General features: G+C 45.3%; 1 protein-coding gene across 7 annotated transcripts in view; it reads right to left on the bottom strand.

The window, feature by feature from the left end:
- Positions 1 to 20,628, bottom strand: part of cdh26 (cadherin 26) — a 55,662-nt gene that overhangs the window by 28,254 nt on the left and 6,780 nt on the right. For 5 of the 7 annotated variants that reach the window (XM_031894557.1, XM_004919723.4, XM_031894554.1 and 2 more), the window contains exon 2: positions 15,916 to 16,007. In XM_031894557.1, coding sequence (XP_031750417.1) covers positions 15,916 to 16,007 — 92 coding nt within the window. Of the gene's footprint in view, positions 1 to 15,915; positions 16,097 to 16,231; positions 16,316 to 20,628 lie in introns of those variants that run through there. The other 2 variants (XM_031894556.1, XM_031894558.1) reach the window with 2 other exon arrangements.

Genomic DNA, 20,628 nt, shown 5'->3' with positions numbered 1-20,628 from the left:
AGGGACTGATGGGAATGGGATAGGGACCTTAGATTGTAAGCTCACTGGGGCAGGGACTGATGGGAATGGGATAGGGACCTTAGATTGTAAGCTCACTGGGGCAGGGACTGATGGGAATGGGATAGGGACCTTAGATTGTAAGCTCACTGGGGCAGGGACTGATGGGAATGGGATAGGGACCTTAGATTGTAAGCTCACTGGGGCAGGGACTGATGGGAATGGGATAGGGACCTTAGATTGTAAGCTCACTGGGGCAGGGGCTGATGGGAATGGGATAGGGACCTTAGATTGTAAGCTCACTGGGGCAGGGGCTGAGGGGAATTCTCCCACTGGGGAACATGTATAATCACATCTATGAACAGGGTCAGACCGGCCTCCAAGGATAGTAACATAGTAAGTTAGATTGAAAAAAGACACACAGCCATCACGTTCAACCATAATGCCTATATATAACCTGCCTAACTGCCAGCTGATCCATCTGAAGCCTCTCTAATTTGGCCAAAAAATGTCCAGATGTCAATTGGGCAGGTTTGATCTTTCTGTCGGACTGGGGGCCATATCGACTCCTCCCTCCAACTGTTTGTATTCCCTTTATTGTAATGCGTATCAGCGTGATTGTGCCCTTATCGGGGGGAAGAGAAGGGAATGTTACCCTGTATGGCCCCCTTTACTCACAGTACCCCCCCCATGCCTAGTTTAACATCTCCCCCAACCTTCTCCCCAGCTTCCCACCTTCAAAATCCCACCTGTCAATCAGCTATTGCTTAGGCAGACAATTACTTTCACTTTCCATTCAGCACTCACTGTCCCCCCTCCCTCCTCACCATCTAATTGTGTAGATTAATGCTCCCCGCTGCCCGTGGCAAAACTCACATCTCTCTCACTACAATGGAAGTCCTTGCCTCAGCTTTTCGCTGGAATATTCCCCGTGGCCCTGACCTGGATGGGCCCCAATGGCCTATCTAATAAAGTTGGGGGTGGAAGAGTCTGGCAGTCAGGAACTGGCAGCGATACAAAGTGTCAGTTTCTCTAGAACAAGGGCGAGGTCACTATGTAAAATATGTCCCTTCTGCAACTATTTCATCGATAACATAAATACCCTGCAACAAAGTCACTCAAATTGCTTCCTGGCAGCACGGGGGGGGGGGGGGGGGGGGCATGTAACGAATTCTGCTCTGTAACGGGGGGTTCAGCAGAGATTAAAGGGGCGTTTTAACCCCCTTTAAACCTGAGCTCAATGAATAAGGCTTGGAAATAGGAAATATGTTTGTTTTTTGTTATTTCTTCCACCAAACTCTGCAATGGAGAGAGATATTCTACTTCCTATTTGTACAGAGAACTCAATGTAAACCAATCAGCAGTGTCTGGTATAATCAGCTGATCCTTATCTCAAAGCCTACCAAAGGGTTCAGCTTGGGGAAGGGAGGGGTTTGTTTATATTAATAACATACGAAAAGGAACTACCTATTACAATAAGGGGTAATTATATCTTAGTTGGGATCAAGTACAGGTACTGTTTTATTATTACAGAGAAAAGGGAATCATTTAACCATGAAATAAACCCAATAGGAATGTTCTGCCCCCAATAAGGGGTAATTATATCTTAGTTGGGATCAAGTACAGGTACTGTTTTATTATTACAGAGAAAAGGGAATCATTTAACCATTAAATAAACCCAATAGGGCTGTTCTGCCCCAATAAGGGGTAATTATATCTTAGTTGGGATCAAGTACAGGTACTGTTTTATTATTACAGAGAAAAGGGAATCATTTAACCATGAAATAAACCCAATAGGGCTGTTCTGCCCCAATAAGGGGTAATTATATCTTAGTTGGGATCAAGTACAGGTACTGTTTTATTATTACAGAGAAAAGGGAATCATTTAACCATGAAATAAACCCAATAGGGCTGTTCTGCCCCCAATAAGGGGTAATTATATCTTAGTTGGGATCAAGTACAGGTACTGTTTTATTATTACAGAGAAAAGGGAATCATTTAACCATGAAATAAACCCAATAGGGCTGTTCTGCCCCCAATAAGGGGTAATTATATCTTAGTTGGGATCAAGTACAGGTACTGTTTTATTATTACAGAGAAAAGGGAATCATTTAACCATTAAATAAACCCAATAGGGCTGTTCTGCCCCAATAAGGGGTAATTATATCTTAGTTGGGATCAAGTACAGATACTGTTTTATTATTACAGAGAAAAGGGAATCATTTAACCATGAAATAAACCCAATAGGAATGTTCTGCCCCCAATAAGGGGTAATTATATCTTAGTTGGGATCAAGTACAGGTACTGTTTTATTATTACAGAGAAAAGGGAATCATTTAACCATTAAATAAACCCAATAGGGCTGTTCTGCCCCAATAAGGGGTAATTATATCTTAGTTGGGATCAAGTACAGGTACTGTTTTATTATTACAGAGAAAAGGGAATCATTTAACCATGAAATAAACCCAATAGGGCTGTTCTGCCCCAATAAGGGGTAATTATATCTTAGTTGGGATCAAGTACAGGTACTGTTTTATTATTACAGAGAAAAGGGAATCATTTAACCATGAAATAAACCCAATAGGGCTGTTCTGCCCCAATAAGGGGTAATTATATCTTAGTTGGGATCAAGTACAGGTACTGTTTTATTATTACAGAGAAAAGGGAATCATTTAACCATTAAATAAACCCAATAGGGCTGTTCTGCCCCAATAAGGGGTAATTATATCTTAGTTGGGATCAAGTACAGATACTGTTTTATTATTACAGAGAAAAGGGAATCATTTAACCATGAAATAAACCCAATAGGGCTGTTCTGCCCCAATAAGGGGTAATTATATCTTAGTTGGGATCAAGTACAGGTACTGTTTTATTATTACAGAGAAAAGGGAATCATTTTAAAAAATTTGAATTATTTGATCAAAATGGAGAGACAGGGTCGGACCGGGAAAAAACCCGTCGGGCCCCGGCGGCCCAGACCCGATCCCTGTCGGCGCTGTTCTGTCACTTACGCACACTCAGGGGAGGACGTAAAGTGGGGGCCCCTGTGGGGGGTATGGTGGGGCATGGCAGGGGCCCCTGTGGGGGTTGCGGGGGACGCAGTCAGGGCACCCTGAGGGTTGTAGGGGGTGTGGGGCCCCTGGGACGGCATCCCCGGTGGGCCCTGCACCCTCAAGTCTAACCCTGATGGGAGATGACCTTCAGAAGCTCTTCAGTTTGGTATTATAGCAGCTATCTGGTTGCTAGGGTCTTGTTTACCTTAGTAACCAGACAGTGGTTAGACTGTGAGACAAGAATATGAATAGGGGAGGGGCTGAATAGAAAGATAAGGAGGAATAAAAAAAATATAAACAATAATAATAAAACTGGAGCCTCACAGAGCAATAGGTTTTGGCTGCCGGGGTCAGTGACCCCCATTTCAATGCTGAAATTATATAAGGCAAATATTTCAAGAACGATAAAGAAATAATGAAGACCAATCACAAAGTTGCTAGGAATAGGACATTCTATAACATACTAAAAGCCAAGTAAGGGAGCCCGGAGAGGGTTGAAGGGCAAGGTCGGCCATGTTGGCGCGGCGCCCGACAGAGGAGCCAGGCAGTGAATCAGCAGAGTCAGTAGCAGAGCGATAGGGATGTAACGGCAGAGCCAATATTTACCCACGGCTGCAAATAAACCTGCCGGCTGCAACTTGTCACGCGCAGCAGAAAGGAGCTAAGATTTCACATTCCGCTCAAGGCTTGTTTATTAAATAATGGCCCAGAGAATTTCCACAGAAACTGACACATAAAGGTAAGTGGCATTCCCGCCAAACCGGTTCTTCCACCCAGTATTATGGGGGATCCGGAGTAAATATAATTATATATGGAACCCACACATTCCCCTATATGTTCCCCTATACGTTCCCCCACACGTTCCCCTATACATTCCCTTCCCCTCCTTTATTTACTGCAGTGACAGTCTGTACTGCTGCATCCACCTTACTTTGTTATGTTGCCCTTAGCCGGGGTATGAACACTAGGGCAGGATGGAGACAGTAGGGCAAGATGGAGACAGTAGGGCAAGATGGAGACAGTAGGGCAAGATGGAGACAGTAGGGCAAGATGGAGACAGTAGGACAAGATGGAGACAGTAGGGCAAAATGGAGACAGTAGGGCAAGATGGGGACAGTAGGGCAAGATGGAGACAGTAGGGCAAGATGGAGACAGTAGGACAAGATGGAGACAGTAGGGCAAGATGGAGACAGTAGGGCAAGATGGAGACAGTAGGGCAAGATGGAGACAGTAGGGCAAGATGGAGACAGTAGGGCAAGATGGAGACAGTAGGACAAGATGGAGACAGTAGGACAAGATGGGGACAGTAGGGCAAGATGGAGACAGTAGGGCAAGATAGAGGCAGTAGGGCAAGATGGAGACAGTAGGGCAAGATGGGGACAGTAGGGCAAGATGGAGACAGTAGGGCAAGATGGAGACAGTAGGGCAAGATGGAGACAGTAGGTAAAGATGGTAGGACTTTAGGACACAGGGCCAGATCTAGTAGCAGGAGGGCCACAGTGGGAACAATCCTACTTTAAATAATGGCTGCCAGTAAAGGAGCTCTCTCTGCAACAGCGGAAATGTAAATCCCAGAATCCCACACAACAGCAGCCACACGGTTAATATCCAAGAAGATTCACTAGAACTGCAACTCCCATACTCCCTGGTGAGAGGATGGCAGAAGCCGTATAACGCGGGGTGCAAATGACTCAGCGCCCCAGGAGGGGCAGGAGAGAGAGTTCTACAGACTTACTGGCCGGGGGCCCTATACAGGCAGAACAATACAGTGACCCACATTTAATGACTGGAAGGCCCCGGGGGTGGGCGGGCCCCCAGCATCTCCTCCTTTCATAAATTTATATTCCTGCCCTAATGAGATCACACAAAAGTTAACTTTTTCATTTAATTATTTATTGCCTTCCACGGCACAGGCTCAACTGAAACCCCCTCGGGGCAGATTGATCAAAGGGTGAATCCATTTTCCCGTGTGAAACGTTGTATTTATTTCACATTCATGAAAATCTGAGACTACTTTTCACTTTTTTTTATTCAGTTGCTAGGCCCAAGCTACCTTAGCAACCAGGAAGTGGTTTGGATGAGAGACTTGTATATGAATAGGGGAGGGACTGAATACAAAAGAAAGTTACAAAAACTAACAAAAACAATTAAACTGAATCTTTAGAGAGCAATAGGTTTTGGTTGCCGGGGTCAGTGACCCCCCATTTGAAAAACTGCAGTTGAAAGAAGAAGGCAAATCATTTAAAAACTATAACAAATAAATAATGAAGACCAATTGAAAAGTTGCTTAGTATAGGTCATTCTATAACATATAAAAGTTGTACCCCCCCCTTTAATATATGGAGGTGCAGCCAATAACTGTTGCCATGGTTCCAGCACCGACGCTAAGGCAGCACGCCTACATAATGATTATACTGAACGCTCTGCCAGTTTGAATAACGATAAACGTGTGCCAAGCTGGCATTCCTCTGAGAGGGCACGGAGCACAGCAGCCTGTCTATATATTATTATTATTATTATTATTATTAAGAAGGGCGCTGTCTCGCAGAGCTTACGCTCACATTAGCCGGGGGGAGAGAGGGTTTCAGTGGAAGTGTGACACACAGGGAAACTATGTGTGTAATTACAGCCCTCAGCAGTGTCCCTCTCTCTGCACTCTCGCGCACTCTCGCACACTCTTGTTTATTGGTTTTTAGCCAAAACAACTACTAATGTTTTTCACATGAGACGCTCTCTGCCCGAGAGCTACGGGTAATACCCAGGCAGTGACAGAGACGCCCGAGGAGAATACCGGAGTAATTACATGGGCCTTATTGGCTGTGTATCATCCTACAGAGCAAAGGCACGCACTGGCACCGCCCCGGCACTTCCCATTGGCTGCAGGCATTCCCATCAGTCCTTGTCCCAGCGGAGCTTACACTCTAATGGCCCTATCAACCAACCAAGCCCTCATTTAGTGGTTTGTAATGCCAATTCCATTAGTCTGTAACCCCCAAATATCATGATGGTAAAGCCAAGCGCTGATCTATTAGTCTGTAACCCCCAAATATCACATGATGGTAAAGCCAAGCGCTGATCTATTAGTCTGTAACCCCCAAATATCACATGATGGTAAAGCCAAGCGCTGATCTATTAGTCTGTAACCCCCAAATATCACATGATGGTAAAGCCAAGCGCTGATCTATTAGTCTGTAACCCCCAAATATCACATGATGGTAAAGCCAAACGCTGATCTATTAGTCTGTAACCCCCAAATATCACATGATGGTAAAGCCAAGCGCTGATCTATTAGTCTGTAACCCCCAAATATCACATGATGGTAAAGCCAAACGCTGATCTATTAGTCTGTAACCCCCAAATATCACATGATGGTAAAGCCAAGCGCTGATCTATTAGTCTGTAACCCCCAAATATCACATGATGGTAAAGCCAAGTGCTGATCTATTAGTCTGTAACCCCCAAATATCATGATGGTAAAGCCAAGCGCTGATCTATTAGTCTGTAACCCCCAAATATCATGATGGTAAAGCCAAACGCTGATCTATTAGTCTGTAACCCCCAAATATCACATGAAGGTAAAGCCAAGTGCTGATCTATTAGTCTGTAACCCCCAAATATCATGATGGTAAAGCCAAGCGCTGATCTATTAGTCTGTAACCCCCAAATATCATGATGGTAAAGCCAAGTGCTGATCTATTAGTCTGTAACCCCCAAATATCATGATGGTAAAGCCAAGCGCTGATCTATTAGTCTGTAACCCCCAAATATCATGATGGTAAAGCCAAACGCTGATCTATTAGTCTGTAACCCCCAAATATCACATGATGGTAAAGCCAAGTGCTGATCTATTAGTCTGTAACCCCCAAATATCATGATGGTAAAGCCAAGCGCTGATCTATTAGTCTGTAACCCCCAAATATCACATGAAGGTCAAGCCAAGCGCTGATCTATTAGTCTGTAACCCCCAAATATCACATGATGGTAAAGCCAAGCGCTGATCTATTAGTCTGTAACCCCCAAATATCATGATGGTAAAGCCAAACGCTGATCTATTAGTCTGTAACCCCCAAATATCACATGATGTTAAAGCCAAGCGCTGATCTATTAGTCTGTAACCCCCAAATATCACATGATGTAAAGCCAAGCCCTTATCTATTAGTCTGTAACCCCCAAATATCACATGATGGTAAAGCCAAACGCTGATCTATTAGTCTGTAACCCCCAAATATCACATGATGGTAAAGCCAAGCGCTGATCTATTAGTCTGTAACCCCCAAATATCACATGATGTAAAGCCAAGCCCTTATCTATTAGTCTGTAACCCCCAAATATCACATGATGGTAAAGCCAAACGCTGATCTATTAGTCTGTAACCCCCAAATATCACATGATGTAAAGCCAAGCGCTGATCTATTAGTCTGTAACCCCCAAATATCACATGATGGTAAAGCCAAGCGCTGATCTATTAGTCTGTAACCCCCAAATATCACATGATGGTAAAGCCAAGCGCTGATCTATTAGTCTGTAACCCCCAAATATCACATGATAGTAAAGCCAAGCGCTGATCTATTAGTCTGTAACCCCCAAATATCACATGATGGTAAAGCCAAGCGCTGATCTATTAGTCTGTAACCCCCAAATATCATGATGGTAAAGCCAAACGCTGATCTATTAGTCTGTAACCCCCAAATATCACATGATGGTAAAGCCAAGCGCTGATCTATTAGTCTGTAACCCCCAAATATCACATGATGGTAAAGCCAAACGCTGATCTATTAGTCTGTAACCCCCAAATATCACATGATGGTAAAGCCAAGCGCTGATCTATTAGTCTGTAACCCCCAAATATCATAACGGTAAAGCCAAGCGCTGATCTATTAGTCTGTAACCCCCAAATATCACATGATGGTAAAGCCAAGCGCTGATCTATTAGTCTGTAAGCCCCAAATATCACATGATGGTAAAGCCAAGCGCTGATCTATTAGTCTGTAACCCCCAAATATCACATGATGGTAAAGCCAAGTGCTGATCTATGAGTCTGTAACCCCCAAATATCACATGATGGTAAAGCCAAACGCTGATCTATTAGTCTGTAACCCCCAAATATCACATGATGTAAAGCCAAGCCCTGATCTATTAGTCTGTAACCCCCAAATATCACATGATGGTAAAGCCAAGCGCTGATCTATTAGTCTGTAACCCCCAAATATCACATGATGGTAAAGCCAAGTGCTGATCTATGAGTCTGTAACCCCCAAATATCACACGATGGTAAAGCCAAACGCTGATCTATTAGTCTGTAACCCCCAAATATCACATGATGTAAAGCCAAGCCCTGATCTATTAGTCTGTAACCCCCAAATATCACATGATGGTAAAGCCAAGCGCTGATCTATTAGTCTGTAACCCCCAAATATCATGATGGTAAAGCCAAGTGCTGATCTATTAGTCTGTAACCCCCAAATATCACATGATGTAAAGCCAAGCCCTGATCTATTAGTCTGTAACCCCCAAATATCACATGATGGTAAAGCCAAGTGCTGATCTATTAGTCTGTAACCCCCAAATATCATGATGGTAAAGCCAAACGCTGATCTATTAGTCTGTAACCCCCAAATATCACATGATGGTAAAGCCAAACGCAGATCTATTAGTCTGTAACCCCCAAATATCACATGATGGTAAAGCCAAGTGCTGATCTATTAGTCTGTAACCCCCAAATATCACATGATGGTAAAGCCAAACGCTGATCTATTAGTCTGTAACCCCCAAATATCACATGATGGTAAAGCCAAGTGCTGATCTATTAGTCTGTAACCCCCAAATATCACATGATGGTAAAGCCAAGTGCTGATCTATAAGTCTGTAACCCCCAAATATCACATGGGTTGTGGCAGAGCCATTTTGTTTGTATTTATCAATGCCCGGGGCTATTTGCAGAGATCCCCATTGCTATTTACAGGAGGCCATAGGAACCCTCTCATTCTCGGCCAATGAATCTAAGCCCCGCCTCTCTATCATTTCCCTATCACTCACATTCCTACCCGCCCCCTTCTCCCCACTTTTTCTAAGTATTTATGACAATTGGCCCTGTATAGAACTGCACCCTCGGCCCCGGGGCATTTAGCTTTTACTGTATAAAGGGATGGGTCATATCATATGTGCCTGTGGGTGTTCTTGTCTTTGACTGTAGATTAAAAGCAATTAACAAGATTTTTTTAGCATAGATAGTGAGAAACAGACTTAATTCTACTCTCTGCATTCCCTTCCAACACCCCTTCCTTACTCCTACATAATAATGTGTAAAATGGCACAGTCTGTACTGTCATATGTTATATCTTAGTTGGGATCAAGTACAGGTACTGTTTTATTATTACAGAGAAAAGGGAATCATTTAACCATGAAATAAACCCAATAGGGCTGTTCTGCCCCAATAAGGGGTAATTATATCTTAGTTGGGATCAAGTACAGGTACTGTTTTATTATTACAGAGAAAAGGGAATCATTTAACCATTAAATAAACCCAATAGGGCTGTTCTGCCCCAATAAGGGGTAATTATATCTTAGTTGGGATCAAGTACAGGTACTGTTTTATTATTACAGAGAAAAGGGAATCATTTAACCATGAAATAAACCCAATAGGGCTGTTCTGCCCCAATAAGGGGTAATTATATCTTAGTTGGGATCAAGTACAGGTACTGTTTTATTATTACAGAGAAAAGGGAATCATTTAACCATGAAATAAACCCAATAGGGCTGTTCTGCCCCCAATAAGGGGTAATTATATCTTAGTTGGGATCAAGTACAGGTACTGTTTTATTATTACAGAGAAAAGGGAATAATTTAAAAAATTTGAATTATTTGAGTAAAATGAAGTCTATGGGAGACGGCCTTCCTGTTATTAGGAGCTCTCTAGATAATGGGTTTCTGGATAACAGATCCCATTCCTGTACATATATATATATATATACCCAGTCACCACAACTGTAATTCCCCATGGGTTACCCTACAGTAATATTTATTCAGACATTATGGGCACAAACCCTTACTTGGAAGCCCAATACAAAGTCCGACCCCCTGTTCCTTCCCAATACACACCTTACAGACTGCTCTAAACCAGACAATTGGCATTTAATCCACAATCACTCCAACTGGCCGTCAACTTCATGTCAACTACATGTGAGTTATCCTACAGGTTCTACAGGTTCACATGTACCAATATATATGGACCTTTACCTTCTATTTTCTTTGTTGCCTACCCGTTCCTATCCTGCTTGCAATACTAGGTTACTTGTTATTTAAGATTTAACCCTGGAAGCCAGATACGATAAGATTTGGGGTGACGGTGGACCTCCAAATGGGGGTTGGAGCAGAAAACATGTCCAGATACCAGGGCCCTAAGGTACCGTATTGTGCCGGCATTGGGTGTTTGGGTTTTGGAACTGTTTTTGTTCATATTCTCTCTTGGCCCTGGGTTTGTTTCTAGTTTACTCTACAACTCACATCAACAATGGGGCCTACAATGACTCTTCAAAACACATCTATCAACACACACAGCCAAGCTCACACCCTAGTTACTCGCCGCTTGGGTTGACTACTCTGTAAGCTTCTTTTGTGTAAATCTTCCAGCGTGAAGAATTTATTGTGGCTTTGACTGGCCCTTGAGGGTAGAACAAAGACTGACATTGGTTTAAAGCATTCAACTTGTATGATAGACGTGTCTGAGCATTTCCGGTCATTCGACCCGAGGGCAGAAATGGACAGTGAACAGTTTACAGAAAAGGGAGATCTGTAAAGCTGACAATAGCCATTGGGTTGGGCATTTTGACCATCGTGGGTATAGATGCCAACTAGACCCAGTATATAAAGACCATCCTGCAGTTCTGTTGGGCAGAGTTGATCTGTCCAAGCTAAAAAAGTGATCTGCAGATGCATTTGTGAAGGCAAGGGCCCAAGCTAATCCAGCCCAAAGGCTGTTCATTCGGATAGCTTGACATGTTGGCCAATGTATGGCCAACAGGGGGCACAGGGGGGACAGTCATCCCAGGCCCGGGCAATAATTACTTTTAAAGGGGACCCGGCCATGCTACAGTTTTCTGACTAGCTCAGGCCCACTTTAATCTATTATGGGCCCTGTCATCCAATCCAATTGGTCGCGCCCTGTGCGTATGTGTGACAGGGTGCAACTGTATAAAAGGGCCTGTCTCGCAGAGGAGCCCGGAGTCGCCGGAGCCACCGCCGCCACAGAAGAAGCTGCCGTTGCCGCAGAAAAAGCCGCAGATTGGGGGCAATTTGGGGGCCCTGGGCAGCATAGCGTTAAGAGGGCCCTGGCCAGCATACTGTTAGGGGGGCACTGTGTATGGCGGCAATTGGGGGCATTGTCTTTGGGGGACACTGTGTATAAGGGGCCCTGGCCAGTATAGCCTTAGGGGGGGCACTTTGTATGGGTGCAATTGGGGCACTGTGTATGGGGGCACTGTCTTCGGGGGCCACTGTGTATGGGAGGCCCTGGCCAGCATAGCATTAGGGGGGCACTGTGTTAGGGGGGCCCTGATACTTTTTATGTCTGTGTGTCCTTTGTACTGATGGGAGGGGCCCTATGGGAGGGGGGGCCTGAGATTTCTGATGACGGCCCTGTGGCCACCTCAAACCAACAGCATCCAACCTGTGGCTCCCATAGGTGGGTTGCCACCTGGGCAGAGGAGAGGGAAGCCTGGCATTTGAAGGAAAGTGATTTGCTCTAATTGAATCATTTCAGGAGAAAGAGTGGCAATTAAGAGTATAAGGAATAAGCCAGCCAATAGGAGTGCAGCTGCATAAGACTCACTGGGTTGGTGGCTGACCAATGGCAGACAGGTTTGGGCCAGGGAGACACCCAGGAGCAATGCATTAAATAATGCCCTTAGTATAAACCATCATTTAAATACAGAATTTCTAAAACAATAAGTCTCACGTTTTCTACCTGCAAGTCAGAGCAGAGGCAGCAGACGGGGAAGAATTTACGGAGCCTTTGGGGGCAAAAAAAAAAATATTTTGCTGTGGGGGACAGGGGCCTCTAACATTCTGCAGAACCTAATAGGGCAGAATAATGACATGTTTTACTCCAGAGCTACTGTAACTTCCACCTTCATATATTGACTTAAATATTACTAATTATCTCAGGCTTTTCTATCCAGATTAGCTATTCCCTTGTACTAAGCACAATTCAGCAGGAACAGCCCCCTAAGTTTGCCCATAGCCTGTACAGAGAGATACCATAAAACTATGGCACATAGGGATTCCCTTGTACTAAGCACAATTCAGCAGGAACAGCCCCCTAAGTTTGCTCATAGCCTGTACAGAGAGATACCATAAACCTATGGCACATAGGGATTCCCCAGTACTAAGCACAATTCAGCAGGAACAGCCCCCTAAGTTTGCCCATAGCCTGTACAGAGAGATACCATAAAACTATGGCACATAGGGATTCCCCTGTACTAAGCACAATTCAGCAGGAACAGCCCCCTAAGTTTGCCCATAGCCTGTACAGAGAGATACCATAAAACTATGACACATAGGGATTCCCCTGTACTAAGCACAATTCAGCAGGAACAGCCCCCTAAGTTTGCCCATAGCCTGTACAGAGAGATACCATAAAACTATGGCACATAGGGATTCCCCTGTACTAAGCACAATTCAGCAGGAACAGCCCCCTAAGTTTGCCCATAGCCTGTACAGAGAGATACCATAAAACTATGGCACATAGGGATTCCCCTGTACTAAGCACAATTCAGCAGGAACAGCCCCCTAAGTTTGCTCATAGCCTGTACAGAGAGATACCATAAAACTATGGCACATAGGGATTCCCCTGTACTAAGCACAATTCAGCAGGAACAGCCCCCTAAGTTTGCCCATAGCCTGTACAGAGAGATACCATAAAACTATGGCACATAGGGATTCCCCTGTACTAAGCACAATTCAGCAGGAACAGCCCCCTAGGTTTGCCCAGCATATAGATGTTTCTGGGCAGAACCGCACAGTACTGGCACTGTCAGGCTTTTCCCACACAAGGAAATGATGTGCAGCAGCGTTGGTTCCGGGCACTTCTCCTACCCAATCAGCCGGGCACATTATAACAATATCTCAGTAACCATGGTACAAGGCACGTAGCTACGAAACCTTGTTAGAAATGCGCAGGAAGTGGCGAGTCCTTATCTTGCCCCCCAGAGCTACTGATACCCCTTATCTGCACGGAGCCTCCGCAAACAAAGGGAGACAAGGAAATTGCAAAACAGTCAATGATCAGTGATTTCCATAATCCTTCCCTGGGGATTGGTTCTTCACACAACCCATAGCGGCTCCCTTGGATCTTTCCTTAAAGTCAATTTATCACTTTGGGTCTGACAGGTGATAGCAGCAATGTGTCCAAATAACACAATCTCCGACAAACTGACAGTTAGAGAGGGAGGAGAAAGTAAAAGTGCGACTGTGGGATCCTATACGGTACATGTATGTGCCATTCCGCTATACAGTAGGGGAGCACCCAATCCAGGATTCAGTTCGTTATTTGGCCTTTTGCCTTTGCTAATCAGGATCTGGAAGGGTTAAATGTTAGGGGGGAAAAAAAATCTTAGCCGTCCACAGCGATTTTTAACCCTTCTGTAACCTAGTGTTTCAGTGGTTCAGTGTTTGTCCGAATCCATCAGAACCAAAAAAATGGGCTTGGTGCATGCGTACAAAAAGCTTTAGCTCTAATATAAATGTTACTAGTCATATAGTAGATTTTGGATCAGCAAAAGATGGAGACAGTAGGGCAAGATGGGGACAGTAGGACAAGATGGGGACAGTAGGGCAAGATGGAGACAGTAGGGCAAGATGGAGACAGTAAGTCAAGATGGGGACAGTAGGACAAGATGGAGACAGTAGGGCAAGATGGAGACAGTAGGGCAAGATGGAGACAGTAGGGCAAGATGGAGACAGTAGGGCAAGATGGAGACAGTAGGGCAAGATGGGGACAGTAGGGCAAGATGGAGCCAGTAGGGCAAGATGGAGACAGTAGGGCAAGATGGAGACAGTAGGGCAAGATGGAGACAGTAGGGCAAGATGGAGACAGTAGGGCAAGATGGAGACAGTAGGGCAAGCTGGAGACAGTAGGGCAAGCTGGAGACAGTAGGGCAAGATGGGGACAGTAGGGCAAGATGGAGCCAGTAGGGCAAGATGGAGACAGTAGGGCAAGATGGAGACAGTAAGACAAGATGGAGACAGTAGGGCAAGATGGAGACAGTAAGACAAGATGGGGACAGTAGGGCAAGATGGAGACAGTAGAGCAAGATGGAGACAGTAGGGCAAGATGGAGACAGTAGGGCAAGATGGAGAAGGTAGGGCAAGATGGAGACAGTAGGGCAAGATGGAGACAGTAGGGCAAGATGGGGACAGTAGGGCAAGATGGAGACAGTAGGGCAAGATGGAGACAGTAGGGCAAGATGGAGACAGTGGGGCAAGATGGAGACAGGGGGGCAAGATGGAGACAGTGGGGCAAGATGGAGACAGTGGGGCAAGATGGAGAGAGTAGGGCAAGATGGAGACAGTAGGGCAAGATGGAGACAGTGGGGCAAGATGGAGACAGTGGGGCAAGATGGAGACAGTGGGGCAAGATGGAGACAGTAGGGCAAGATGGAGACAGTAGGGCAAGATGGAGACAGTAGGGCAAGATGGAGACAGTAGGGCAAGAGGGAGACAGTAGGGCAAGATGGAGACAGTAGGGCAAGATGGAGACAGTAGGGCAAGATGCAGACAGTAGGGCAAGAGGGAGACAGTAGGGCAAGATTGAGACAGTAGGGCAAGATGCAGACAGTAGGGCAAGATGAGGACAGTAGGGCAAGATGCAGACAGTAGGGCAAGATGAGGACAGTAGGGCAAGATGGAGACAGTAGGGCAAGATGGAGACAGTAGGGCAAGATGCAGACAGTAGGGCAAGAGGGAGACAGTAGGGCAAGAGGGAGACAGTAGGGCAAGATGGAGAGAGTAAGGCAAGATAGAGACAGTAGGGAAGGATGGAGACAGTAGGGCAAGATGGAGACAGTAGGGCAGGATGGAGACAGTAGGGCAAGATGGAGACAGGAGGGCAAGATGGAGACAGTAGGACAGGATGGAGACAGTAGGACAGGATGGAGACAGTAGGGCAAGATGGAGACAGTAGGGCAAGATGGAGACAGGAGGGCAAGATGGAGACAGTAGAGCAAGATGGAGACAGTAGGACAAGATGGAGACAGTAGGGCAGGATGGAGACAGTAGGACAAGATGGAGACAGTAGCGCAAGATGGAGACAGTAGGGCAAGATGGAGACAGTAGGGCAAGATGGAGACAGTAGGACAAGAGGAAGACTGTAGGGCAAGATGGAGACAGTAAGGCAAGATGGAGATAGGAAGGCAAGATGGAGACAGTAGGGCAAGATGGAGACAGTAGGACAAGAGGAAGACAGTAGGGCAAGATGGAGACAGTAGGGTAAGATGGAGATAGGAAGGCAAGATGGAGACAGTAGGGCAAGATGGAGACAGTAGGGCAAGATGGAGACAGTAGGACAAGATGGAGACAGTAGGGCAAGATGGAGACAGTAGGGCAAGATGGAGACAGTAGGCAAGATGGAGACAGTAGGGCAAGATGCACATAAACCCTTGCCTGTGGCAAATTTTTGTGAATAGTTTTTAAATCCAAAACTCTCAGAATCCCCAGCCGGTCAGGAACTACCCCAGATGGGAACCCCAGGGCCGTAACTAACTGTTCAGCAGGAGACTGGGTGGGGGTGCTGGGAGTTGTAGTTCCAGATGCCAGTTACACAGCGTTGCTATGACAGCAGGCAGGGGCAATAAGGGTAGGTATGACTTACCATGGGCAGGAGCAGGAGAGGGAGCAGGCAGAGAAGCCTCATTGCTGCAGACAAGGACCCCCCAGATAGGAACGTACGAGACCCAACAATTCCTGTAAGAGACAAGGAGTCAGTGCCCGGAGCCTGCAGTTTGTTCCACTTTCATGTGTATCCACCAGCCTCCAGCCATTCATTGAGACCAGTCCGACCTGCTCCTGCCCCCTCCCCCTGTCCCACCCACCTAAATCCCTCAATCGCCCCCTCCAGTCAAAACAGCCCGTCCCATTGGGTCTGTACACCTGATGCTCAGCACAAATATATATATATAAATATATACCTGAGTGTGTGACACACCTACATCTGCTGTGTTTGCCTATATCTAACAGGTAAGCTTTAACTCCTTCCCTCCCATTGCTGCCAGTGCTCCATCCTCCTCCATATCAAAGGAAATGCATGGGGGCAGAACTGCACTCAGCTAGGGGTGGGAGGGCAGGGGTCACTTACGCAGGATCAGTAATCAAGGGGGCAATGTCCAGAGGGTATTTTGGTATATATTATCATTCTCTGCATTGCATGTCTGTCTGAACATGCAATAAAGCCTTCCTACTGATTTATAGAAAATATTTTACCCCCTGCTGTATAATGATAAGGATATTAGTGATGGGGAGGTTCTATGTGTACATATATGAGTATCACTCATCTATTATAAAGGATAAATGATAAGGATATTAGCAGTCAGTGAGGGGTTCTGTGACCCTATAAAGGCACAAGGCTGCAGGCTGAGTTATACAGGGAACTCTGAGTATCACTCATGTATTATAAGGGATAATGTACCCCCTACTGTAAATGATAAGGATATTAGCAGTCACTGAGGGGTTCTGTGCCCATATAAAGGCACAAGGCTGCAGGCTGAGTTATACAGGGAACTCTGAGTATCACTCATGTATTATAAGGGATAATGTACCCCCTACTGTAAATGATAAGGATATTAGCAGTCACTGAGGGGTTCTGTGCCCATATAAAGGCACAAGGCTGCAGGCTGAGTTATACAGGGAACTCTGAGTATCACTCATGTATTATAAGGGATAATGTACCCCCTACTGTAAATGATAAGGATATTAGCAGTCACTGAGGGGTTCTGTGCCCCCCATATAAAGGCACAAGGCTGCAGGCTGAGTTATACAGGGAACTCTGAGTATCACTCATGTATTATAAGGGATAATGTACCCCCTACTGTAAATGATAAGGATATTAGCAGTCACGGAGGGGTTCTGTGCCCCCCATATAAAGGCACAAGGCTGCAGGCTGAGTTATACAGGGAACTCTGAGTATCACTCATGTATTATAAGGGATAATGTACCCCCTACTGTAAATGATAAGGATATTAGCAGTCACTGAGGGGTTCTGTGCCCCCCATATAAAGGCACAAGGCTGCAGGCTGAGTTATACAGGGAACTCTGAGTATCACTCATGTATTATAAGGGATAATGTACCCCCTACTGTAAATTATAAGGATATTAGCAGTCACTGAGGGGTTCTGTGCCCCCCATATAAAGGCACAAGGCTGCAGGCTGAGTTATACAGGGAACTCTGAGTATCACTCATGTATTATAAGGGATAATGTACCCCCTACTGTAAATGATAAGGATATTAGCAGTCACTGAGGGGTTCTGTGCCCATATAAAGGCACAAGGCTGCAGGCTGAGTTATACAGGGAACTCTGAGTATCACTCATGTATTATAAGGGATAATGTACCCCCTACTGTAAATGATAAGGATATTAGCAGTCACTGAGGGGTTCTGTGCCCATATAAAGGCACAAGGCTGCAGGCTGAGTTATACAGGGAACTCTGAGTATCACTCATGTATTATAAGGGATAATGTACCCCCTACTGTAAGTGATAAGGATATTAGCAGTCACTGAGGGGTTCTGTGCCCCCCATATAAAGGCACAAGGCTGCAGGCTGAGTTATACAGGGAACTCTGAGTATCACTCATGTATTATAAGGGATAATGTACCCCCTACTGTAAATGATAAGGATATTAGCAGTCACGGAGGGGTTCTGTGCCCCCCATATAAAGGCACAAGGCTGCAGGCTGAGTTATACAGGGAACTCTGAGTATCACTCATGTATTATAAGGGATAATGTACCCCCTACTGTAAATGATAAGGATATTAGCAGTCACTGAGGGGTTCTGTGCCCCCCATATAAAGGCACAAGGCTGCAGGCTGAGTTATACAGGGAACTCTGAGTATCACTCATGTATTATAAGGGATAATGTACCCCCTACTGTAAATGATAAGGATATTAGCAGTCACTGAGGGGTTCTGTGCCCCCCATATAAAGGCACAAGGCTGCAGGCTGAGTTATACAGGGAACTCTGAGTATCACTCATGTATTATAAGGGATAATGTACCCCCTACTGTAAATGATAAGGATATTAGTAGTCAGTGAGGGGTTCTGTGACCCTATAAAGGCACAAGGCTGCAGGCTGAGTTATACAGGGAACTCTGAGTATCACTCATGTATTATAAGGGATAATGTACCCCCTACTGTAAATGATAAGGATATTAGCAGTCAGTGAGGGGTTCTGTGACCCTATAAAGGCACAAGGCTGCAGGCTGAGTTATACAGGGAACTCTGAGTATCACTCATGTATTATAAGGGATAATGTACCCCCTACTGTAAGTGATAAGGATATTAGCAGTCACTGAGGGGTTCTGTGCCCCCCATATAAAGGCACAAGGCTGCAGGCTGAGTTATACAGGGAACTCTGAGTATCACTCATGTATTATAAGGGATAATGTACCCCCTACTGTAAATGATAAGGATATTAGCAGTCACGGAGGGGTTCTGTGCCCCCCATATAAAGGCACAAGGCTGCAGGCTGAGTTATACAGGGAACTCTGAGTATCACTCATGTATTATAAGGGATACTGTACCCCCTACTGTAAATGATAAGGATATTAGCAGTCACTGAGGGGTTCTGTGCCCCCCATATAAAGGCACAAGGCTGCAGGCTGAGTTATACAGGGAACTCTGAGTATCACTCATGTATTATAAGGGATAATGTACCCCCTACTGTAAATGATAAGGATATTAGCAGTCACTGAGGGGTTCTGTGCCCCCCATATAAAGGCACAAGGCTGCAGGCTGAGTTATACAGGGAACTCTGAGTATCACTCATGTATTATAAGGGATAATGTACCCCCTACTGTAAATGATAAGGATATTAGCAGTCAGTGAGGGGTTCTGTGACCCTATAAAGGCACAAGGCTGCAGGCTGAGTTATACAGGGAACTCTGAGTATCACTCATGTATTATAAGGGATAATGTACCCCCTACTGTAAGTGATAAGGATATTAGCAGTCACTGAGGGGTTCTGTGCCCCCCATATAAAGGCACAAGGCTGCAGGCTGAGTTATACAGGGAACTCTGAGTATCACTCATGTATTATAAGGGATAATGTACCCCCTACTGTAAATGATAAGGATATTAGCAGTCACGGAGGGGTTCTGTGCCCCCCATATAAAGGCACAAGGCTGCAGGCTGAGTTATACAGGGAACTCTGAGTATCACTCATGTATTATAAGGGATACTGTACCCCCTACTGTAAATGATAAGGATATTAGCAGTCACTGAGGGGTTCTGTGCCCCCCATATAAAGGCACAAGGCTGCAGGCTGAGTTATACAGGGAACTCTGAGTATCACTCATGTATTATAAGGGATAATGTACCCCCTACTGTAAATGATAAGGATATTAGCAGATCAACTGTGAAATCCTAGCAATGCCCGTTACAGAGCACAGAGGTAAAAGATGGGTGAGATCTGAGCTAAAACTCTGAACAACATCAAAGTGGTTTGGGGCAGAAGGGAGATAGCACTTGGGAAGGGGCAAGTCTGACAATTGGTGAGTAAATTATGGGTTTGAGGACTTTCCTTTTTAGAAAGTACAATTTTCTACCAACCTATCGCTGTAATCTGTTCCTTCAAAAAAGTAGCAATAAATCCCATGTTTATAGGCTGGAATCCAGCCGCAAAACAGCTCTTCTCTTCCTGTATCATTTAAGATCCTGGCAGGGGAGGAGGGACTAAAACATTGACGGCTACAGAAATACTGATCATTTACTGATAATTGTCTCTACGTGTGTGTTTTAGCAGGGGCAATTCTCAGTAGTGTCTATGGCAGGGGATTTTCTGGCATTTAGTAGCTGCTACTAAGTAGCTCTGATGGACAACAGGGCAGCAAGAGACACTAAATCCCCCCATTTGTTCCCAAACCCAGACAGAAATAACATTGCAGATAATCTGATTGTCTCCTGTCGTATGAGCCACTTAGGCTCCGAGGGGCCCCCCTGCCGTGTCCTTTGTTAGGGAAATGGCACGTGGGGTGATTGTGGGCGATTGTAACCCAAGCAGTTTCCAACTGCAGCTACAGAACCGACACACACAACACAATAAGAAGGACTTTGTGTTACAAATACTGTGGGGTATTCTGTTATCCAGAATGCTCGGGACCTGGGGCTTTCCGGATAAGGGATCCCATACCTGTATAAGAATAACTACAATTACAGTGCAAACGGTATTTTTTCATTTGAGTTGTTAATGGTCCTTAAGGGGGGCAGAAGGGCCACAAAGCTAATATTGTGTGTGGTTTTAGGAAAGGACAGAAAGGGCAGTGGCCGGGGCCCAGTGGTGTAATTATAGAGAAAGAAGGGGGGCCCGGACCGC

The sequence above is a fragment of the Xenopus tropicalis genome, chromosome 10 (assembly GCF_000004195.4).
Source record: "Xenopus tropicalis strain Nigerian chromosome 10, UCB_Xtro_10.0, whole genome shotgun sequence".
In the NCBI taxonomy this organism is placed as follows: domain Eukaryota; kingdom Metazoa; phylum Chordata; class Amphibia; order Anura; family Pipidae; genus Xenopus; species Xenopus tropicalis.
This window is presented reverse-complemented; position numbering and strand designations above follow the sequence as displayed.